This window comes from Pongo abelii, chromosome 15 (assembly GCF_028885655.2).
Source record: "Pongo abelii isolate AG06213 chromosome 15, NHGRI_mPonAbe1-v2.0_pri, whole genome shotgun sequence".
Lineage (NCBI taxonomy): Eukaryota > Metazoa > Chordata > Mammalia > Primates > Hominidae > Pongo > Pongo abelii.
Genome location: NC_072000.2, coordinates 98,570,734 through 98,596,213, shown reverse-complemented (window position 1 = coordinate 98,596,213; position 25,480 = coordinate 98,570,734). Strand labels below are relative to the sequence as shown.

The 25,480-nt window shown below is 35.8% G+C and overlaps 1 protein-coding gene across 9 annotated transcripts in view; it reads right to left on the bottom strand.

The window, feature by feature from the left end:
* Nucleotides 1–25,480, bottom strand: part of PPP4R4 (protein phosphatase 4 regulatory subunit 4) — a 107,242-nt gene that overhangs the window by 57,274 nt on the left and 24,488 nt on the right. For 7 of the 9 annotated variants that reach the window (XR_008513196.2, XM_002825063.6, XM_024232000.3 and 4 more), the window contains exon 3: nt 15,668–15,770. Coding sequence is in view for 6 of the 9 variants with exons in the window: in XM_002825063.6 (XP_002825109.2) it covers nt 15,668–15,770 (103 nt within the window). In the remaining 3 variants the exon portion in view is untranslated. Of the gene's footprint in view, nt 1–15,667; nt 15,771–25,480 lie in introns of those variants that run through there. The other 2 variants (XM_009249443.4, XM_009249445.4) reach the window with 2 other exon arrangements.

The following is a 25,480-nucleotide window of genomic DNA, read 5'->3' as shown; positions in this document are numbered from 1 at the left end:
GTAACATATAAGTCAGAAGAGGATTAAATAGAGAGCTGTAAGGTTCTTATATTATTATCTAGGAAGAAGGTAAAAATACCAGTGAAATTCCACTTTGATAATATGTCCTTTTTGTAATGTCTAAGGTCACTAACACAAGAAAAGTTCAGAGTCTGTAACTTCCAAGCTAACAGAAGAGGGGGAAAGTGAAATAATAAAACTACTTAATCAATTCAAATAAAATAAATAGAAGAAATAGAAACATAGAGCAGTTGGCAAAAAGAAAAAGCAAATTGTAAGATGACCTATGCAATTACATTAAATGTAAATGGGAAAAATATTCTAATTAAAATACAGTATGAGATTGGATTAAAAAATAAAACCCAATCATGTTGTTTACAAAATAAAATCTAAAACATCAGGAGAAGCCACAGAGTCGAAGAAGAAATTTCAACACATAACCAGAATATGTAAAGAGTATTATATCATTGAATGGTTATACCACAATTGACTTATCCATCAACAGTTGACTGACATGTGGGTTGTTTCCAGTTTTAGCTATAACAAGTAAAGCTGCAATGAACATTCACGTATAAGACTTTATATGAAAAGATGCTTCATTTTCTCTTAATCCTTAGGAATTAAACAGCTAAGTAATATAATAGATGTATATTTAAATTTTTGAGAACCTGTTTTCTAAAGTTATTGTACCATTTTATATTCCCACCAACAGTATAAGGGAGTTTGAGCTGCTCTACAGTCTTCCACAATACTTCGTACGGTCAATTGCTGTTTTTTTGTTTGTTTTTTATTTTTAGTACAGATATTTTAACAAGTGTATTGGAGATTTACTTGCATTGTCCTAATGACTAATGATGTTGAACATCTTTTCTTATGTTTACTGGCCATCTGCCAATGTTCTTTGGTGAAGCATCTTAAAAATTTTTCCATATTTCTAAAAACTCGGTTGTTTTATTATTGTGTTTTGAGAAGTTCTTTATGAATTCTGAACACAGTCCTTTGTCATCTATGTGATTTACAAATATTTTCTCCCATTCTGACTTGTCTTTTCATTCACTTAACAGTGTCTTCTGAAGAACAGATCTAATTTATCAAACTTTTCTTCTAAGGATCATGCTTCTAGAGTCATATGTAAGAAACTTTTACCTAACCCAAGGTCACAAAGATTTTCTCTTATGGTTTCCTCTAGAAGTTTTAATAATTTCAGTCTTTAACATTTAGGTCTATGATCTATTTTATCTTTTGCATATGGAGCAAGGTATGGATTTATTTTTCAAACTGTTTGAGCATCATTTGTTGAAAAGTCTATCCTCTCTATAATGAATTGCCTTTGCCCCTGTTTCAAAAACAAACTGACAATTTGTGGGGTAGGTGTGAGTTTTCTTAAACTTTCTCTATGTCTCATTGATTATCTGTCTTTACAACAATCATACAGTATTAATTGCTGTGGCTATATATTATGTCTTGAAATCAGGTAATATAAGTCCTCCAATTTTTTTCCTATTTTTCAAAGTTGTTTTGGCTATTCTAGGTCCTTTACATTCTCATATGAATCTTAGAATTAGTTTGTCATTTCCTACAAAAACCTAACCTACTTGAATTTTGATTATTTTGCATTAAATATACGCATTGATCTGGGACAAACTGACATCTTAACAATATTGAGTCTTCTGATCCACGAATATGATCTATATTTCAGTTCACTTAGTTCTCTCATTATTTCCTCTCAGAAATGGTCTATAGTTTTCAGTTTATAGATCTTATGTAACATTTACCAGATTTATCTCTAAGTATTACATATTTTAATGCTATTTTGATAGTTTAAGAAAAACTTCAATTTCCAATTGTTGGTTGCTGGTTTGTAGAAACACAGTTGATTTTTGTATATTGATCTTATATTATATCCCATAACCTTTCTATACTCGCTTGGAAGTTCCAGTATTTTTCTTTTGCAGGTTCCTACATATGATAATGTTATTTGAGAAAAAAAGACAGCTTTACTTCTTTCTCTGCAATGTGAATGCTTTTTCTTTTTGTTGCCTTACTGTACTGGCTAGAATGTCCAGTATACTGTTAAACAAAAGTGGTAAGAGCAGACACTTTTGGCCTTTTCCTGATCTTAGGAAAAAGTCTTTCACCTTTAACTGAACCTGTACGTTTCTCACAGAGGAAGCTCCCATCTATTCCTAGTTTACTGAGTTGTGAGGTTATTTATTTATTTATTTATGAGATGGAGTCTCGCTCTGTTGCCCAAGCTGGAATGCAGTGGCACAATCTCGGCTCACTGCAACCTCTGCCTCCCGGGTTCAACAAATTCTCCTGCCTCAGCTTCTAAGTAGCTGGGATTACAGATGCCTGCCACCACGCCAAGCTAATTTTTGTATTTTTAGTAGAGATGGGGTTTCACCACATTGGCCAGGCTGGCCTCGAACTCCTGACTTCATGATCCACCTGCCTCGGCTTCCGAAAGTGCTAGGATTACAGGCGTGAGCCACCATGCCAGGCCTTATTTTATTTTAAGACAGGGTCTCACTATCTTGCCTAGACTAGACTAAAACTGTTGGGCTCGAGAGATTCTCTGGCCTTAGCCTCCTAACAGCTGGGATTACAGGTGTGTGTCATCACACCTGGCTAAGATTTTTTTTTTCCAGAAATAGTTGTTGGATTTTGTCATATAATTTTTCTAAATCTACTGAGATGATTAGATGGTGGTGTTCCTTTTTTAGGCCTCTGATAAGATTTATACTGACTAGTTTTTAAATTTTGAAACAATCTTGAATTCCTGAGATAAACCCTGACTAGTCATAATGTATTATTATCCTTTTGATATATTGTTGGATTTGATTTCTCATTTTTTGGGTGTTTGCAGCTACGCTCATGGGTATATATACATCAGGGTAATGTTGGGCCTGAAAGTTTATCAGGAAATTCTTACCTCCTCCTCTATTTTCTGAAAGAATTTGTGTAGAATTGTTATTTCCTTTACATTTACCCTAATTTTTACCATTTCCAGTGCTCTTCATTTATTCATGTAAATCAATTTCCATCTGGTATCACATTACTTTTACCTAAATAATTTCCTTTACAGCCAGGCACGGTAGCTCACATCTGTAATCCCAGCACTTTTGGGGGCAGATCACGTGAGGTTAGGAGTTCAAGACCAACCTGGCCAACATGGTGAAACCCTGTCTCTACTAAAAACATAAAAATTAGCTGGGCATGGCAGCAGGCGCCTGCACCTGTTCCCAACTACTTGGGAAGCTGAGGCAGGAGAATCGCTTGAACCCGGGAGGCAGAGGTTGCAGTGAGCCAAGATCGTGCCATTGCACTCCAGCCTGGGCAACAAAAGCGAAACTCCATCTCAAAAAAAAAAAAAAAAAAAAAGATTTTCCTTTACCATTTCTTGTGGTATAGATTTGATATAATTAATTATCTCAATTTCTGTTTATATAAAAAAGCTACTTTGCCTTCATCCTGGAAAGGTATTTTAACTGGGTATATATTTCAGTTGACTTTTTAATTTTTGCTTTTTACTTTCAGTACTTTTAATATGATATCCTTTTGTCCTCTAGACTACATAGTTTCTGATCAGAAGTCTGTTCAATTGTCACCTTTGTCTCTGGCTACTTCCAAGATTACCCCTTTTTTATTTTCAGCAGTTTATGAGGTGTCTAGGGGTGAGGGTGAGGGTGTGTGTGTGTGCGCGCGCACGCATTTATCCTGCTTGGAGTCCTCTGGTCTTCTTAGATCTATGCTTTGTCCTGGCTAGTATTTCTTTAAATAATTCTTCCTTCCCATTTCTCTTTTCTCATTCTGAGATGCCGATCGCATATATATTAGATCTCTTTTTATGCTGTCTCAAAGGCATTGGATGTTCTCTTCTCATTTTTCACTCTTTTCTATCTCTATGTTTCAGTTTGGATAATTTCTATTTTCAAGTTCACTGATTCTTTCACCAGACATGTTCAAACTCCTGATAAGCCCATTGAAGAAATGCTTCATCTTAGATATTATCTTTTTTATTTCTAGCATTTTTTTTTCATTTGAGACAGTGTTTTGCTCTTGTTGTCTATGCTAGAGTGCAATGGCGCAATCTCGGCTAACCGCAACCTCCGCCTCCCGGGTTCAAGCGATTCTCCTGCCTCAGCCTCCTGAGTAGCTGGGATTACGGGGATGTGCCACCACGCCTGGCTAATTTTGTATTTTTACTAGAGATGGGGTTTCTCCATGTTGGTCAGGCTGGTCTCAAACTCCTGACCTCAGATGATCCACCCACCTCAGCCTCCCAAAGTGCTGGGATTACAGGCGTGAGCCACCACGCCCGGCCTGTTTCTAGCATCTTCATTTGATTATTTTATAGATCCTCCCTCTGTTGAAATGCCCTGTACATCCAGGCATGTTGTTTTTTCAGTGGATTTTTTTTACCATATAAATCACAGTTACTTTAAGTTCCCTAATACTTCCAATATCTGGGTCATCTCTGACACTAGACCTGTTGCTGCTTTATGTTTTGATAAGTTTTCCTATTTTGTTTGCCCAGAAATTTTTCATCTTGAAATGTTGAATGCTGGATATTCAGTGACGATAGGGGCAACAGTATTTATGCTCAGAAATGAACATTCCACCTCTGCTAGGCTGTTAAGTCCAGGGGGTTGAATAATCAGTCTAGTTAGCAGTTGAGCTGGGTTTGAGGATTTTTGTTGCTATGGCAATCACAGCACCACAGGTTTCAGACCTCCAAAAGTGGGCCACTATTACCTTTTGTTTAACGTGCAGCCTCAGATGCCAAAGGGTTTGCCTCAGTGTTCCTGCTCCACCCTCAGTTTTCAGCAGGGTGTCTCTCTCCACATTCTTGTCCCTTCTCTAGTAGTAGACAACTGTTGCTTGTTACTACACACTAGGCTAATGGTGGATGTAGCGTATTCTCAGATATCTTGGTGCAGCCTCATCTTAGGTAGGGGGTCTTTGAGCCTGGGCCTCAGGAATGTAACTTTTTCAGTGTTCCTGTCCTATAACTTTGTATCTTGGGGTGCGGGAGGGGGACCTTTGCCAGGGTCAAGTTTCTTGCCCTATCCCCACTGGCGGCAGACCTCTGCTTTTTATCAGTGCAGGGTCCTAGGTCTAACATCTCCTGCCTTCCACACCCAGCCCCTAGTGTCAAAAGGCTTATGCTCCCACCTTTCTCCCAGAAGTAAGTGATCTTTGCATGGTCCTGGAGGAGTGAGGGTTTTCTACCTCTCTTCCAGAGGCAAGTGGGTTTTGCTCCTACCACACCCACCAAAGCAATGGCACTTCACCTGGGCTGTAGAAGCAGGAAAGTTCACTGCTTCTCCCTCCGCAGCTTAGACTTTTGCTTCATAAAGGAGAAGGTTTTCAGGAAATGGGCAGAGTTGGCTCCTGTCCCTCAGCAACAGCTCATCACCACCACACCTTTATCACCAAGGGAGATGCTCTCCAATCTCCTGCCTTGTCCCCTAGTCTTTCTCACAGAGCAAACAGTGGAGACGTATGGAAAAGAGCTTGCAAATGGATGCAAAGCTCCTCTGTGTCTAAGCTACAAGTTATCCTAAACACATAAACTGTGCAAGCCCACAGTCACCCTTTAAAAATTTGTTAAAATCTTAGCTGATACTGCTAACTACTTTATGTGGTGGGCACCTCTTCCTCCTATGCTCTGCCAAGTCAATGTTCCTGTGTCCCATCTATCCTCAGAGGGGTTTGTTACTCTTGTGAATTCAGCTCACTTGGCTGCCTTGTGACCAATTCTGATGTGCTCAAGAAGTTATGACTGTGTGGATTTTGTGGATAACCTACTGTTATTAGAAGGAGAGTGATGTTCTCTTGCAGCTTTCTATATCCTAAATGGAAGTGAAACGGATTGCTTTGTTTTTGAGCCCTAGTATCATTCCTTACTCACTTACAAGCTTAACTACACATTTAAAATAATTTCAGAAGTTTCCGTTCGTTTTTATTGCAGATAGGGTAAAAATAACAAATGACTGAATGACTAGGAAGCATATGTGAAAACACTGGTGTCCACTAGGAATTTACTGAAAGGCAATATTTTTAGGTCTATAAGGAATACCAGCTAATATAACTCTATATACCCAGAAAAACTATATAGTCAGTAAATGTTTCATAGAACTTTAATTATTATTGTGAAGTAATTAGTAATGTCAATCTATTTTGTCCTTCAATACAAATAGATATATATGTAAAAAGAAAAAGCATAAAAGACATTATTCTCAAAATGCATAGCATTAAATGTGCCTTTATTTTTTAAGCTGTAAACCATAGAAGAGTTTGTATCAATCTGTTCATCTCTAATTCCTTTCATTAATACTTTTCTTTTCTGAGTGAAATAAAAAAATAAGTTACATAATTTTATGCTTCCTAAACCACAAGACCTCTTAATTCTGACCCTGATGATTATCTTCTATCAACCTTACATTATAGGAATTATTTCACTTTCTTATTTACATTCCTTCCTATCAGTGTCCCTAAATGTTTAGCCTGTCTAAAAAATACTATATTGTGGGCTTTTTATGATCTATAAGGTCTGGAACATCATGATCTGCTTATTATGCTTATCTCAGAACACATCATCTTTAGTGAGAAAGACAGATCCCTGTTTTCTTAGCTGCAAACCAAAGAAGAAAGCAATCTGTATCATTTGTTTATGCTCTTTAGTTCCTTTAGTCAAGACTATTTCTTTTTCTTGGTGAACTGTAAGAATAAATTACATACTTTCATGCTTCCTAGAAATCTCCCAACAAAATATTCATAAACACTGAATTTTTTAAGCCTAGATTTTCCCAACTGTAAAATGAGTATAAATACATCACACGGAGTTGTTAGGAGGATTTTTTAAGGATATATCTAAAGCATTAAGCATAGTGCCTGGCCTACAGTGTTCCACACATTATTACAGCTTGAGTATCCCTTATCCCAAATGCTTGTAACCAGAAGTGTTTCAGATTTTGAAAGTTTTGGGATTTTGGAATATTTGCATATTCATAATGAAATACCTTGGAGATAGGACCCAAGTCTAAATATGAAATTCATTTGTTTCATATACATTTTATACACATAGGCTGAATGTAATTTTATACAATATTTTAAATAATTTTGTGCAGGAAACTAAGTTTTGACTGTATTTTGACTTTAACTGCACCTCATCACATGAGGTCAGATGGGGAGTTTTCTACTTGTAGCATCATGTTTATGCTCAAAAAGCTTCAAATTTTGGAGCATTTTGATTTTGGATTTGAGGATTAGGAATGCTCAATCTGTGTTGTTTGTCCACTTAACTATGCTACTTGAAATAGGACTTTTAAAAAAGTAAAGTCAAGCTTTCTATTTACAAATGTATTTATAAAGTGAATGCTTTCTGTAAAAATTCTAGAATAAGATGTTAAAAAAAACTACCCATATACAGGAGATATAAATTTCTATAATAAATAATCATATTAGGAGAAATTATTATTTTTTCCTATTCTTTCTTTTTTTTGTTTTGTTTGTTTTGTTTTTTAGAGGCAAGGTCTTGCTATGCTGCCCTAGCTGGAGTGCAGTCAGTAACTATTCACTGCAGCCTCAAACTCCTGGGCACCAGCCTCCTGAGTAGCTGAGACTATGGGCATGCACCGAAATAAAAGGAAATCACATTTCACATTGATTATGTCCCTTTTATCCTTTCTTTATTATGTATTTCCCGAATCCTCTCCAAACCCCCAAAAAGTCTCTCTCAAACATAAATCAGCATTATATACCATTCTACATGTATGTGTCAAATTTCCAAACAAATTCTGTTCCTACTTCTCATCCAAGAATGCCATCAGTGGATCAGGCCAATGTTCCCTTGGTCTTTCAGGTAGATATTTATATTGTCTCTAAATGTTAAGTTCAATGAACACTCATTTACAAAATTTTTTTGAGTGCCTATTATCTGCCAGGCACTATTCTAGGTTCCGGGGGTATAGTGAGAAACTAGACTGACAAATATTCTGCCCTTATGAAAGAAAGGGAAAAGACTGGCAGATGATGAGGTCACAAAGGTAGATGGGGGTGATTTAAGGACATGGTAGGGGGTTGTATTTTATCTGAAATGGGAAGTTACTTTCATTAGTTTCCTGTGGCTGCTGTAACAAATTACCACAAACTGAGTGGCTTAAAACAACAGCTATTTCTTCTCTCACAGGTCTGGAGGCCAGAATTTCAAAATCAGTATCACCTGGTCAAAATCAAAGTGTTGGCAAGGCCACATTCCATCTAGAGGCTCTGGGGTAGAATCTGTTTTTTGTTTTTTTTGTTTTTTTGTTTTTAAGAAAAGAACAAGACATTATTTTATTTTTACAGATTGCAGGATACAAATGCAGCTGTGTTACATGGATATATTGTGTAGTGGTGAAGTTTGGGCTTTAAAGTGTAACCATCACTCAAATCATATACATAGAACCCATTAGGTAATTTTTTTTTTTTTTTTACTCTTTCTCTTTTTTTTCTTTGTTTTTATTATTATTATACTTTAAGTTTTAGGGTACATGTGCACAATGTGCAGGTTAGTTACATATGTATACATGTGCCATGCTGGTGTGCTGCACCCATTAACTCGCCATTTAGCGTTAGGTATATCTCCTAATGCTATCCCTCCCCTCTCCCCCCACCCCACAACAGTCCCCAGAGTGTGATGTTCCCCTTCCTGTGTCCATGTGTTCTCGTTGTTCAATTCCCATCTATGAGTGAGAACATGAGGTGTTTGGTTTTTTGTCCTTGTGATAGTTTACTGAGAATGATGATTTCCAATTTCATCCATGTCCCTACAAAGGACATGAACTCATCATTTTTTATGGCTGCATAGTATTCCATGGTGTATATGTGCCACATTTTCTTAATCCAGTCTATCATTGTTGGACATTTGGGTTGGTTCCAAGTCTTTGCTATTGTGAATAGTGCCGCAATAAACATACGTGTGCATGTGTCTTTATAGCAGCATGATTTATAGTCCTTTGGGTACATACCCAGTAATGGGATGGCTGGGTCAAATGAAATTTCTAGTTCTAGATCCCTGAGGAATCTCCACACTGACTTCCACAATGGTTGAACTAGTTTACAGTCCCACCAACAGTGTAAAAGTGTTCCTATTTCTCCACGTCCTCTCCAGCACCTGTCGTTTCCTGACTTTTTAATGATTGCCATTCTAACTGGTGTGAGATGGTATCTCATTGTGGTTTTGATTTGCATTTCTCTGATGGCCAGTGATGATGAGCATTTTTTCATGTGTCTTTGGCTGCATAAATGTCTTCTTTTGAGAAGTGTCTGTTCATATCCTTCGCCCACTTTTTGATGGGGTTGTTTTTTTCTTGTAAATGTGTTTGAGTTCATTGTAGATTCTGAATATTAGCCCTTTGTCAGATGAGTAGAGGTTGCGAAAATTTTCTCCCATTTTGTAGGTTGCCTGTTCACTCTGATGGTAGTTTCTTTTGCTGTGCAGAAGCTCTTTAGTTTAAATAGATCCCATTTGTCGATTTTGGCTTTTGTTGCCACTGCTTTTGGTGTTTTAGACATGAAGTCCTTGCCCATGCCTATGTACTGAATGGTAATGCCTAGGTTTTCTTCTAGGGTTTTTATGGTTTTAGGTCTAACGTTTAAGTCTTTAATCCATCTTGAATTAATTTTTGTATAAGGTGTAAGGAAGGGATCCAGTTTCAGCTTTCTACATATGGCTAGCCAGTTTTCCCAGCACCATTTATTAAATAGGGAATCCTTTCCCCATTGCTTGTTTTTCTCAGGTTTGTCAAAGATCAGATAGTTGTAGATATGCGGTGTTATTTCTGAGGGCTCTGTTCTGTTCCATTAATCTATATCTCTGTTTTGGTACCAGTACCATGCTGTTTTGGTTACTGTAGCCTTGTAGTATAGTTTGAAGTCAGGTAGCGTGATGCCTCCAGTACCAATAACAGACAAACAGAGAGCCAAATCATGAGTGAACTCCCATTCACAATTGCTTCAAAGAGAATAAAATACTTAGGAATCCAACTTACAAGGGACATGAAGGACCTCTTCAAGGAGAACTATAAACCACTGCTCAATGAAATAAAAGAGGATACAAACAAATGGAAGAACATTCCATGCTCATGAGTAGGAAGAATCAATATCGTGAAAATGGCCATACTGCCCAAGGTAATTTATAGATTCAATGCCACCCCCATCAAGCTACCAATGACTTTCTTCACAGAATTGGAAAAAACTACTTTAAAGTTCATATGGAACCAAAAAAGAACCCGCAATGCCAAGTCAATCCTAAGCCAAAAGAGCAATACTTTTTGTTTCTTTCAGCTTTTGGTGGTTGCTATCATTCCTTGGCTTGTGGCCACATCACTCCAATCTCTACCTCCATCTTCACATTGCATTCTTCTACATGTATATGTCAACTCTCCTCTGCCTTCTTATAAGGACACATATGATGGCATTTAGACCACCACCCCAATAATCCAGGATAATCTCCCAATCTCAAGATCCTTAACTGTCTCTGTAAAGACCCTTTTTCCAAATAAGGTAACATTTACAATTTCTAGGGATTAGGGCCCAATATCTTTTGGGAAGGAGCATGATTCTACCTACCACACCACTTAAGTAATTTTCATGCAAGTGGGAGACAAGATATGATTGATGCTTTTTAAAAGATCTCTCTTTATTGCGGCACTATTCACAATAGCAAAGACTTGGAACCAACCCAAATGTCCAACAATGATAGACTGGATTAAGAAAATGTGGCATATATACACCATGGAATACTATGCAGCCATAAAAAATGATGAGTTCATGTCCTTTGTAGGGACATGGATGAAATTGGAAATCATCATTCTCAGTAAACTATCGCAAGGACAAAAAACCAAACACTGCGTGTTCTCACTCATAGATGGGAATTGAACAATGAGAACACATGGACACAGGAAGGGGAACATCACACTCTGGGGACTGTTGTGGGGTGGGGGGAGAGGGGAGGGATAGCATTAGGAGATATACCTAATGCTAAATGGCGAGTTAATGGGTGCAGCACACCAGCATGGTACATGTATACATATGTAACTAACCTGCACATTGTGCACATGTACCCTAAAACTTAAAGTATAATAATAATAAAAAAAAAAAAGAAAAAAAAAAGATCTCTCAGGGTGAGTTTGCTCTAGGAGGCAAAATGGAAGCAACAGACTCAGTGAGGAGGCTGCTGTAGTACAGATAGGAGATGACTAAGGCTTGAGACATTAAATTACACATTTTATATCTGTTACAGTCATGATCAGCTAATGAGTAGTAAAGAGTGAGGACTCAGGACTCAGACTTCCTGTTTAAACCTAATTATACCACTTGCAAGTTTTGTGACTTTGAGCAAGTTACTTAACTAAGTTGTTTCTTCCACTGTCAAGTGATCATTATAGAACTGCTATGAGTATTCAGATTAAAATGTGTAGAATATCTGACAGGATACAGTGCCTGACACATAGTAAGACCTCAATAAATATTTGCTACATTATTTTTATCTGTGCCTGGAATTGCTCAATTTCTATTATATAATTTTATGACATATATTATGGTTGCCAAAATGTAAGTGTAAAAACAACTAAATAAATTTAATAACTCGGTAAGTAGAGAGTGTTTTTTGCATGGGATTGTAATGGAATCACCTTTGTTATGTGGTGTAATTATATCGCTATTATTCTGAATTTTATAAAAGACCATGGTATAATATTTTGGATATTTATCTTGACAATCAAATTCTTTCACTTCTAGGTTAACGAGAAGTTCAAATCAAATACTGAAGTCTAACAAACACCTAAGATTTCAATTTAATATACTGTGGAAAAAGAATTAAAACTTAATAAAATCATAGGAAAAAAATATTTAATAGATACCCTAGGATTAAATCATGTAACATGAATATATGATAAAAACTATATTTTAAAATGTCTCCACATTTAGGAAATTTAAATTGGAGGTTGAAATATTTCCTTTCTAAATTTCTAGCTAAATTTAACCTTGAGATGAGTGGCCTAACTGTACTACCATTCATTGCCCACTTTGCACACAATTTAGAAAATAAATTGGGGAAATACTATGGATTGGCTTAATTCTGTTTTTCTCACTTTCTATTTGTCTTCTTTGTTAGTTATTCTAGACAGCAACCTCAATCTGATGGATTAGCTCAATTGTAACACTAACTCTGTTTCTGACATTTTATTTTTAAACATTAAATTCCTTTATCTCTAAAACAGTGAAAACAGCAGCCTATTTTTTAAATCACTTTTCAATTAATCCATTATCTTAAGAACAAAATGCAAATGCAATAAAACAAAAATATCACTGGCGAAAGTTTATAATACATAAGGCCAGCAAAATCTCCATTACTTCATCTGATATTCTTAAAGGTAAAGACAAGGTAAAAAGTGAGCTTTAAAAGCTGCACACACTACTGTTATAAATGTGGTAAAAATCTTGGTATTGATTAACTTCTTTCATAAAATATGTATTGTTCATATCTTTAAATTATCTAAAAGTAAATCATTCATAAAAGACTAGTATTATCAAGTACACAAATTATTTTCCTTATGAATTTAACAGACTATCAACTATAACTGAAAACCAGCAGAACCATATGCATGGTCAAGCCAGAAATCTGGAAGTCATCTCTCACTTCACAAACCCAATCTGTTATGAAATTCTGCGCAACCTACCTTAACCCATGTATCTCAAATATGTCCACTGCTCTCTACAGTCTTAATTAGTTGTCCTCATACTAGCTATGAGGGCCAGTACTAAAGCTTCCTAACTATCCCACTCCAATCTATTCTCCATACAATAACCAAAATGATCACTGTGAAATAGAAACACAATTAAGTCACTGCCTGCTTTAAAGCCTTCAACGACTTTTCACTGTCCTAAGAATGAAAACCAACATTTGCATGCTCTGTCATCAACCATTTCTCTAACCTCTTCTCAATCACACCCCACCCCACCCACTGGGTCCAAAACACACCGAGCTCTTTCAACTTAGGGCTAATTACCGTTCTTTCCACCTGAACTACTTGGTCCTGACTCTCAAATGGCTGCTTCTTTCCATCCCTTCAGTTTTCTGCTCCTCAAAAAGGCATTGCTTGCCATCCCAATGCACAGCAGGTGCCCTCGTTACTATATTACTTTATCTCATCAACTCATGTTCTGTACACTCAGAGTGCTTATCACAAATGACCATTATACCTTTCTTGGGTGGGCAGGGATTTACTTGTTTAATGTCTGTTTCTCCATCTGGACTGTAGCCTCCTCCTTGAGGGCAAGTCCCCTATCTTTTATTCACTTCTATTTTCCCAGTGCTTAGAACAGTGCCTGCCTTATAAAAGGACTCAGTAAATATTTATGAATGAATGAGAATGCCATTATTACTAAATGCTCAAGATCACTTTCTTTTAAAAATTTGAGAAATCATGGCCAAGCAAAAGTAAACAAAGCTGTTACCCGAGTTGTTGTCAGCATTTCATCACTGGAAAGTAAACACTCACAGAAGTGAGGTGGAATTGACAAAGGTGCTAACCAGGAGTACCAATAAGTCATAACAAAATCTGAATACAATGAATTTAAAATAATGTGCACAGAAACACAGATTTTATCATTTGAAATGGGAGTGATTAAATGTTTGGCTGTCTACATTATATATTAGACTATCAATACAAGCCATTATTATTGGAGTTACCCCCATAAAGCCCTTCTCATTTGCCTTATTCTTCAGCATTTTTACATCAAGTCATAAGCACACAATACTCTATTATACTTGTTCTCTCATTGTTTTCCATGGTCACTAGACCTTCCTAATATACAGTCTAATCTGGACTCTTCTACCTTTTTGGTATCTCTTTTAAACAGAGTACAGCAAGACAATGGTCCTAAATAAATGGTTGCATGTTGATTAGTAAAATAAATGAGTGAAATCATTCACCTATAAATAAAGGTTTCCTTAGTACATATTCATTAGTATATACTAGCTTTGTATCCATTATTCAGTTAATATACTCTGTATTATGCATTAATTTTCATTACTTTTAAAGCTTATTAAAACCATATCTTCTATAACTCAGGCATACCTTACAGTTTCAAAAGATACATTTGATTCTTTGTATAAATATGCTATACATATGAGTGTATAATATTCTTTATACACTTCCATGAAATTAAGGTTTTGGGGGAGGTGTTACTTAATTTCCTTTATTGTGAACTCAGCAAAAGGATTTTTGCAAAGTAATTTAGAGACCTCTAAAGTTCACTGCTCTCTTTCATCTTTTATTCTTGCATATGAAACTTTGGAGATCTAATATGATTTCTGTGGACCAGATTTCACCTGCTCAACGCAGAGTGTGCAGCATGCAATATTCTTAGCTATAAATCTAATTTGCCTACTTACATTAACTCTGTAGCCAAGAGGACCTAAATACCTGTTCCTTTCTGCTATTGTTTAACTGGCACTTCCAGGTGTCATGCTGACAAGTGTAGGTCAGTTAGTATCACTGAAATTGAATGTAAAAATAAACCTGGTCTGTATGGGCCTAATTCCTTTAAAATTATGGCATGATTCTGGGAAAAACAGATATAAAAAAGCTTGATTTACTTTTGAATCACACGCAATGCCAAAATAAATATCATCTTAATTCACCATTGTAATCAGTCAAAATGTTCACAGTGCCTGCATAGGTGGCCATCTCATGAAAATAACATGGTGTGTCCCTGATCTAAACCACAGTAACTAGAACCATGCTACACATGCCTAAAAATAAAACTCAAGGACTCAATAACAACTTCAGTATTTTCAACACATAAATTAAAAATTATGAGAAGAGCTACATCCAAATAAAAAAACAAAGCAAAATCTACCAACCTCTATTAGCAAACATAATCCTCATTCGTATGTAACCTCACTGACCCCATTAGTAGGTAAACTCTTGGAGGACACACACACTGGTGTCTGTTTTGTTCATTCAAGTTCTTGTAAAGAAAAGCACTTTGCACATAAGTACAAATAAATAATTATTAAATATTTAATAGTTGAAATTATTTAATTTTATATTAATAATCAATAAATATTAAATAGAAGAATGTAATAGTAGATCAAACATTTTTGTTCATAGCAGAAAAACTAATTCTGAAGAAATTTATAAAGCAATAAATTACATACACATCTAAAATTGTGATGGCTATAATTCAATCTTTATCTGATGATTCTTCAGAAGTCATCATAGGGTCAATTATTAGGAATATCAGCTCAATTATATTATCAATGTTATACAAATACTATTAATATAGATTTAAGTCAACAGAATATTAAATACTTTTTTTAAGAATAATTAAGAGGTGTTGTTGAGCTACTAAAAACTACCTTTAGTAAAATGTCTCTACTGAGAAAATGACTAAAGAAATTTTACAACTTAAGATCTGGATTTCTGCATTTCCATCAGCTAATTTCCCTAAATATTTTCATTATAATTCAAAATGTATATAATAACACTTCCTCCACTCAATTTTTAGGTGCAAAAGATCAGCCATCAAAGCTCCAAAATCCTTTCAACAATGACAACATGCTACTGGGAAAAACGGGAAACTCCAATCTTATTTCATACCAACTTACTCTGACTTTTGGCAACACTCTCCGAAGCGTCTCAGTGGGATTCTGTCGCATCAAAAATGGGAGATTTGCAATCACACTTGTTCCTTGGACATCTTGACCAGCACTTACAAAGAAAACACAAATTTAAAATTTATAATTACAAGCTGAATTCCTCTGTACAGTTATAAAAAGTATGGACTAATTGGAAAAATGACTGCTTTGAATGTTAAGCACTCAGACTTCTAAGTTTTAAGCCAGAAATACATCATTTAGATACAAAACTAAAACCAAAACTGAAATTTCATTAAGCAAATCTTATAACAAATACATGAAGATATTAATTATGCTTGTGCTGAAACAAGATTGTCTATTGTTTTACATGTCTTAAGTCTAAAAGTTTTGAGACTATTATTAAATACATATTTTTTAATTCTACCTCATTTTTTCCTGTGACCTGTCAGTTTGCCATACGTTATAAAAATATATAAATGGTAACATTTTATTACGGTAAAACATTAATAATCATAGCAACAGGGACAGCAATAAAATCAACTACAGCAAAATCATACAACTTTCTCTTGGTACAGTGAAATCACTTGTTGCACTAGATTTGACTCCATGTCAGAAACTTCTTAAAGATACACTCGATACTCTTAAAGATCAGCAGGGTATATTTACATAATTCCTTTTTAAATTAACATTCATTAAGGAGTTACCAAAATAATCTCAGCAATACTCTAGTGGCCTAAATACCTTGAAAAAAATGTTCAGATTCTTCCAAAGAAAACCATTTCCACAAACAGCAAAAAACTGTTTTCAAATATAACCAAAGTGGCCTAAGTTCTGAAAGTACTTGAAATATACATATATATATCTATATATATATAGATATATATATATCAAAAAGATGCTAATAAACATGGCATCACCTCAGAGGGAAATTCCACCTGTTCTTAACTGACACCAATTTAAATATTGATTGCTGATTCCATAATATTTACTTATTGATTAGAATTATTTTTACTTATTTCTTCAAATGGATTTGTAGTTATATGTACATGAGACTTTAATACATGTTTTACATAGCTTTTTAAATAATATTATTTTTGCTTCAGAGTAAGTTCTATTAGAAAGAAACATATTCTGATTCTAAATGAAACTGCCCTGCCATGAAGAAAGGCTTTTTCTGTTGTAATATGGTAAGCTATGAAATACAGGACATCATAATCATTCCACTGTTCTCATCACTCTCTAGGAGAATCCTTTAATAGACAAAATTCAGAAGGAATAGCAAAGGGTGTGAAATAGAGAACCCATGCCAAATGGAGAGAGGATGAAAAAAAGAGAAATCAAAGTTGCACAGAAAAATACTATTTGTAGTGAACTGAATGGTGGCCCCCTAAAAGATATGTCTACATCTTAATCCTAGAACCTGCGATTATTGTCTTAATTTTTAAAGGGCTCTTTAGATAAAGAGATTACCCTGGGTTATCCAAACTAGCTAGGCCCTAAATCCAATAGCAAGTGTCCTTAAAAGAAAAACTCAGAGAATAAAACACAATAGATGGCCATTTGACCACAGATGCAGAAATTTGAGCAATACAGCCACAAGTCAGGGAATGGTAACAACCACCAAAAGTTGGAATAGGCAAGAATGAATTCTCCTCTAGATCCCTGCTGACATCTTGACTTCAGACTTCTGTTTTCTAGAACTATGATAGAATAAATTTCTATTATTTTTAAGCCACCTGGTTTGCAGTAATTTGTTACAACAACCAGAGGAAATAAATTTACTATACTACTAAAGAACTGAAAGAGAATAATCTGAAAGAAAAAGAAAATGACAATGCCTGGCCCAGGGTAGAGGTTCAATAAATATCTCTTGAAAACATGAATGAATAGATGGCTAACTAGATGAACAGATGTCAGGAACATTAAATATTGAATGTTCAGTGAATTTTATTCACTAATTTGCAATTAAGATACAAAAGGGTATAATCTCTAATACCTCACGGAGGTGAAAACAAAACTCTTCACAGGAAGGCAAGAAAAAGAAAACAGAAGCAAAAAAAGAACAAATAAAAAATAAAATGATAGACTTTAGCCTTAAAATATCAACAATTACATTAAAGATAAGTGGTCTAAATATATCAATTTAAGACCGGAATTGGCAGAGTGGATTTTAAAAATGATTAAACTATACACTGTCTACAAGAAACTCACTTCAAATATAACAGTATCAGTGGTTGAAAATAAAGAATGGAAAATAATGTATCATAGAAATGTGAATCAAAAGAAAGCAGGAGTGGCTATATGAATATCAAGTAAAGTAAATCTCACAGAAGAGAAAATCACCAGAGACAGACAGGGACACTATAAAATGATAAAAGAGATGAATCCACCAAGAAATAGCAATCCTAAGTGTGTATACAACAAACTGAGTTGCAAAATATGTGATGCAAAAACTGATGAGACTGAAAAGAAAAACAGACAAATACACAGGTGCAGCTGGAGATTTCAGAACCCATCTCTCAACAACTGACAGAACTACACAGGGAATCAGCAAAGATATAGAAGAACTCAAGAATAGCATCAACCAAGATTTAGTAGACATTTATAGAACACTCTATCCAACAACAGCAGAATGCACATTCCATTCAAGTGCCCAAAGAATATATATCAAGACAGACCACAAAACAAACCTCAACAAATTTTTGAAAATTTAAATAATACAGAATTTTCTCTAACCACAATGGAATCAAACTAGAAGTTAGTAAAAGAAAAGTAACAGAAAAATCCCCCAACTCTTGGAAACTAAACAACAAACTTCTATATATTCCCATGAATCAAAGAGAAAGGTCCCGTGGGAAATCAAAAAATACACTGAACTAATGAAAATAAAAAATCAACATTTGTGGGATACAGCTAACATATTCAAAGAGGGAAATGTAACCATTAGAAAAAAAACGGAACATCTCAAATCAATAATCTAACTTTCCACTTCAAGAACCTAGAACAAAATAATCACAATACAAGCGGAAGAAACAAAGAGATGAGATTAATAATAAAAATAGAAAAAATAAAGAAAAGGAAGGAAACAAAGACCTAGTTGTTTTAAAGATCAATGAAAATCAACTAATCTCAGCAAGAATGACCAAAGAACAAGACAAGACATGAATTACCAACATCAGGATTGAAACGGTAGGTATCTCTACAGACTGCAGAAATCAAAAGGATAATAAGTGAATGCTACGAATACGTCTATACATATAAATTTGAAAACTTAGACAAATGGACCAATTCTTTGAAAAACATAAATAGTCACAACTTATCCAATATGAAAGAGATAATCTGAATGCTCCTACAACTATTAGAGAAATTGAATTAATATTTTCAAAGTCCTAAAAAATTTTCCAGGCCCAGATGGTTTCAATGGAGAATACTACCAAACATTTAATGAAAAATTAACACTATTCTACACAATCTCTTCCAGAAAAGAGAAGAGGAGGTGGCACTTCCTAAATCACTTCATGAAGGAAAACTGCAAAGCAGTATACCTCATATATATAGGGAAATATTTTCTTGCAAAATATTTAACAAAATTTTAGCAAGAATTATATACCATGATCAAATGAAGTTTATTGCAGGGATGCAAGGCTGGTTCAATATTAAAAATCAATGTACTCCATCATATTAACAGGCTAAAGAAGAAAAATATCACATGATCATACCAGTTCAGAAAAAACATTTGACAAAAGTCAACACATGAACACTGAAACTACAAATTCAGTATAATTTATAATCACTCCAAAAAACTAACAAAATATGTACAGAAGTTGTAGGCTGAAAATACACAATGCTGAAAGAAATCAAAGGATATTCAAGCAATTAGAGAGGCACACATTGGGAAATTCAGCATGGTAAATATGGCGATTCTCCCCAAAGTGGTATACAGCTTTAACACAATTCCTATCAAAATACTAACAAGATTTTGGGAGACATAGATTATATTTTTTCTAAAATTGTATGAAAAAATCAAAGGAATGAGCATAGCTGAAACAATTTTGAAAAAAGAGGAATGAAGTAGGAGGAATTGTGTCCACCCACTGTTAAGACTTATTATATAGCTATAGTAACCAAGACTACACAGTATTGGTGGAGGGAGAGCGACACAGATCCACAGAACAGAAGAGAGAACCCAGAAATAGACCCCCACACATATGCCCAACTGATTTTTGGCAACAGTGCAGAGACAATTCAGTAGACAAAAGACAGTCTTTTCATCAAACGGCACTGAAGCAACTAGATATCCACAGGTGTTTAAAATAAAAAAAAAAAAAAACCTGACATGACCTATGCCTCACACTAACTCAAAGTAAATCACAGACTTATACCTAAAACATAAAACTAATCACTTCTCAACCTTTTCACTAAGATCAAGTGTGAAACGTATAACAATAGAGCTGTCAGGAAAAACATGGGCAAATAGCTTCTAGATCTAGGGCTAGACAAAGAATTCTTAAACTTGACAGTAAAAGCATGATCCACAAGAAAGAAAAGTTAGACTTCATCAAAATTTAAAACTTTTGCATTGTGAAAGACCCTGTAAAAGGATGAAAAGACAAGCCACAGACTGGGAGAAAATATTTGCAAATGAATGTTTGAAAAAGGGCTAGTGTCGAGACCATATAAAGAACTCTCAAAACTCAATAGTAATAAAATACACAATCCAATTCAAAATGGGTAAAAGACATGAGGGAACATTTTACTGAGGATGATATACAGACTGCAAATAAGCCCACTAAAAGATGCTTAATTCATTAACCATCAGGCAAACACAAAGTAAAAGGACAATGAGATATCTCTACACACTTATCAGAATGGCTAAAATTTTAAAAACACTACCAAAAGCAAAAAAACTGGATGACTCATTGCTGCTAGGAATGTAAGCCAGTATAGCCACTCTGGAAAACACTTTGGAAGTTTCTTAAAATATTAAATATGCAACACCATACAAGCCAGCAATTGTACTCTGGGGCATTTATCCCAAAGAAATAAAAATTTCTGTTCACATAAAAACTTGTGGATGAATGTTTATAACACCTTTATTTGAACAACAACAACAAAAAAGATATGAAAACAATAATATGTCCTTAAGTGAAGAAACGGATAAATGAACTGTAGTACACCATACTGTGGAATGCTACTCAGCAATAAAAAGGAAAAAAAAACTATTTATATGTGTATCCACCTGAAGAATCTCCAGAAATTATGCTAAGTGAAAAAAATTCAATCCCAAAAGGTTACATACCGTATGATTCCACTTATATAGCATTCTTGAAATGACAAAGTTATGCAAATAGAGAACAGGTTAGTGAATTCCAGGGTTAAGGAGAGATATAGGAGCAGGAGGGAAATAGGTGTGACTACACAAGTGTAATGTGAGAGATCCTATGGTGATGGAAATCTTATGCATCCTGATTTTATCAATGTCAACATCCTGTCAAGATGTTACTATAGGGGGAAACTGGATAAAGAGAACATGGGTATTTCTGTATTATTTCTTACAACTGTATGTGAATCTATAGTTTTCTCAAAATAAAAAAATTTTTTTGTTTTTTGAGACGGAGTCTGGCTCTGTCACCAGGCTGGAGTGCAGTGGCACAATCTCGGCTCACTGCAACCCCCGACTCCCTGGTTCAAGCTATTCTCCTGCCTCAGCCTCCCGAGTAGCTGGGATTACAGGCACGTGCCACCACGCCCGGCTAATTTTTTTGTTTTTATTTTTTAGTACAGACGGGGTTTCACCATGTTGGCCAAGATGGTCTCGATCTCTTGACCTCATGATCCACCCGCTTCAGCCTCCCAAAGTGCTGGGATTACAGGCGTGAGCCACCACACCAGGACAAAAGGGTTAATTTTTGAAATCAGTCAATGTAACAGAATTTTCAAAAAACACATGGATACTTCACTGCATGTGGAAATCTGAGAATTCCAGTATGTACCCATGATTTAAAACTATCAGCAAACTACAAATAGAAGGGAACTTCTTCAACCAGATAAAGAATATCTATGACAAACTTAGAGCTAGCATCATACTTAATGGTGAAAGAAAGAATACTTTCCCCCAAGTCAGGAACAAGGCAGGGATGTTGACCATTACCACTTATTTTAATCCATAAACACAATATTTATCTTTATTTATATCTTTGAATAATTTATTCAGCTTTATGTAATTTTTAACAAACAGAACTTATACACATTTTCTTAGATTCGTATCTAAGCACTTCTTTATTTCTATAGGTTTTTGGGGAACAGGTGGTGTTTGGTTATATGAATAAGTTCTTCAGCAGTGATTTCTGAGATTTTGGTGCACCTATCACCCAAGCAGTGTACACTGTACCCAGTGTGTAGTCTTTTACCCCTCACACCCCTCCCACCCTTTCCCCAGCGTCCCCAAAGTCCACTGTATCATTCTTATGCCTTTGCGTCCTCATAGTTTAGCTCCCGCTTATAAGTGAGAACATACGATGTCTGGTTTTCCATTCCTGAGTTACTTCACTTAGAATAATAGTCTTCATCAAGGTTGCTGCAAATGCCAATATTTTGTTCCTTTTTATGGTGAGTGTGTATATATATGTATATATATATATTTTATACACACACACACATTTTCTTTATCTACTCATTGACTGATGGGCATTTGGGCTGGTTCCATATTTTAGCAACTGCAAATTGTGCTGCTACAAACATGCATGTGCAAGCATCTTTTTCATATAATGACTTCTTTTCCTCTGGGTAGATACCTAGTAGGTACAGAATCACAGAATGGATAAGAATTCACCAACCAGCTGCTGTCTTCAAGAGACTCACCTAACACACATAAGGACTCACATAAACTTAAGGTAAAGGGGTAGAAAAAGATATTCCATGCAAATGGTCACCAAAAGTGAGCAGGAGCAGCTATTCTTACATCAGACAAAACAAACTTTAAAGCAACAGCAGTTTAAAAAGACAAAGAGGGACATTACGTAATGATAAAAGGACTTGTCCAACAGTAAAATATCACAATCCTAAATATACATACACCTAACACTGGAGCTCCCAAATTTATAAAACAATTACTACTAGACCTAAGACAGCAGCACAATAATTGTGGGGGACTTCAATACCTCACTGACAGTACTAGAAAGCTCATCAAGACAGAAAGTCAACAAGGAAACAATGGACTTAAACTATACCCTAGAACAAATGAACTTAACAGATGATCTACAGAACATTCTACCCAACAACTGAAGAACACACATTCTATTCATCAGCACATGGAACATTCTCCAAGAAAGACCATATGAAAGGCCACAAAACAAGTCTCAAAAAATTTAAGAAAATCAAAATTATATTAAGTACTCTCTCAGACCACAGTGGAATAAAATTGGAAATCAACTCCAAAAGGAACCCTCAAAACCATGCAAATACATGGAAATTTAATAATCTGTTCCTGAATGATCGTTGAGTCAACAATGAAATCAAGATGGAAATTAAAAAATTCTTCCAACTGAATAATAGTGACACAACTTACCAAAATCACTGGGATAGAGCAAAAGCAGTGCTAAGAGGAGAGTTCATAGCATTAAATGTCTACATCAAAAAGTCTCAAAGAGCACAAATAGACTAGCTGAGGTCACACCTCAAGGAACTAGAGAAACAACAAACCAAGCCCAAACCCAGCAGAAGAAAAGAAGTAACAAAGATCAGAACAGGACTAAATGAAACGGAAACAAAAAAAAAATACAAAAGATAAGTGAAATAAAAAGCTGGTTCTTTGAAAAGATAAACAAAATTGATAGACCACTCGCGAGATTAACCAAGAAGAAAGAATATCCAAATAAGCTCAATTAGAAATGAAACGGGAGATATCACAACCAATACCACAGAAATACAAAAGATCATTCAAGGCTACTGGGAACACCTTTATGCACACAAAGTAGAAATCCTAGAGGAGATGGATACATTCCTGGAAGTATACAACCCTCCTAGGTTAAACCAGGAAGAAATAGAAACTCTGAACAGACCAATAACAAGCAGCAAGATTGAAATTGTAATTTAAAAATTGCCAACAAAGAGAAATCCAGGACTAGACAGATTCACAGATGAATTCTATCAGACATTCAAAGAAGAATTGGTACCAATCCTATTGAAACTAGGCCATTACCACTATCCAACACTGTGTTGGAGCTCTGAGCCAGTGCAATAAGGCAAGAAAAGGAAATAAAGGACTTACAGATTAGAAGTTTAATTGTCTTTATTTACAAACAACATAGTTGTCTATGGTGAATATCCTAAATAATCTACAAAATGGCTAGAATAAGTGAGTCTAGCAGTATGCAGAATACAAGGTCAATATATAAAAGTATCTCTACTTTTACATATTATATTCTCCATATAATAGAAAAGAAATATAAATTATAATTTTAAAAGTAATCTAATTTACATTAACATAACAATATTGATATGGGAGGCGGTGCGGGGAAGTGCCGGGAAGGGAAGGGCTGTTCCCTGTCAAGGGTACCACCCCTGAGCCTGTGCCCACGGACCTAGGTGAGGACAGGAACTCCTGCCTTCACGTCCAAATGCTGCCATTTCCCAAGACCACCCTGGCCTACCACACCCCCATCCTGTGCCTATAAAAACCCCAAGACCCTAGCACGCAGAGACGCAAGTGGCTGGACGTGGAAAGGAACACTCCAGCGGAAGAACACAAAAGCAGCTAGATGTTAAGAGGCCGTCAAGAGGGGCGCATCCGCATAAAAGCACAATAACAGGCACCGGCAGGTCCGCAAGCCATCAACCCCCGGAATGAGGTGGAGTTTGGCTGGGGCAGTCAGAAGAGAGCGTGGGCTGCTAAGCAGCCCGACTCCAGGGGAAAACCACCTTCCACTCTGTCTCTCTTGTGGCTCCCCCATCTGCTGAGAGCTACTTCTACTCAATACAACCTTGCACTTATTCTCCAAGTCCACATGTGATCCGATTCTTCCAGTACACCAAGGCAAGAAACCCCGAGATACAGAAAGCCCTCTGACCTTGCAATAAGGCAAGGGTCTAATTGAGCTGACTAACACAAGCCGCCTACGGACAGCAAAACTGAAAGAGCACCCTGTAACACATGCCCACTGGGGCTTCGGGAGCTCTAAACGTTCACCTCCAGACACTTCCATGGGGTCGGAGCCCCACAACCTGCCCGTCTGCATGCTCCCCCTAGAGGTTTGAGCAGTGGGGCACCAAAGAAGCAAGCCACTCCCCCACTGCACGCCCTGCGAGGGGGACTGGGGAACTTTTCCTATTTCAATATGAAATCTATTTGGAAAACTTGACAAAAGATGTGCAAGATTTGTAGACCAAAAATTACAGAACATGCTGAGAGAAATAAAGAAGAACTAAATATATTCAAGGATCAAAGACTCAATACTGTTAAGATGTCAGTCTCACAAATTGAAGACAGATTCACTATGATCCCCTTCTAAAACCCAGTAGGCTTTCTGCAGAAATGAACAAGCTTATTCTAAAATCTATACGGAAATGCAAAGGATATAGAATAGCTAAAACAAATCTGACAAAAACAAAGTTGTAGGGCCAATACGAGCAGGTTTGATTTTCAAACCTATCATAGAGCTACAACAGACAATGTAGTGCAATACTGGCATACGATCAATGGAAAAGAACAGAAAGTCCAGAAGTAGACCCAAACATAAATGCGCAATTGAGTTTTTAAAAAGGTGAAATGACAACTCAATGAGGAGATGATAATCTTTTCAACAAGTGGTGGTGGACAATTAA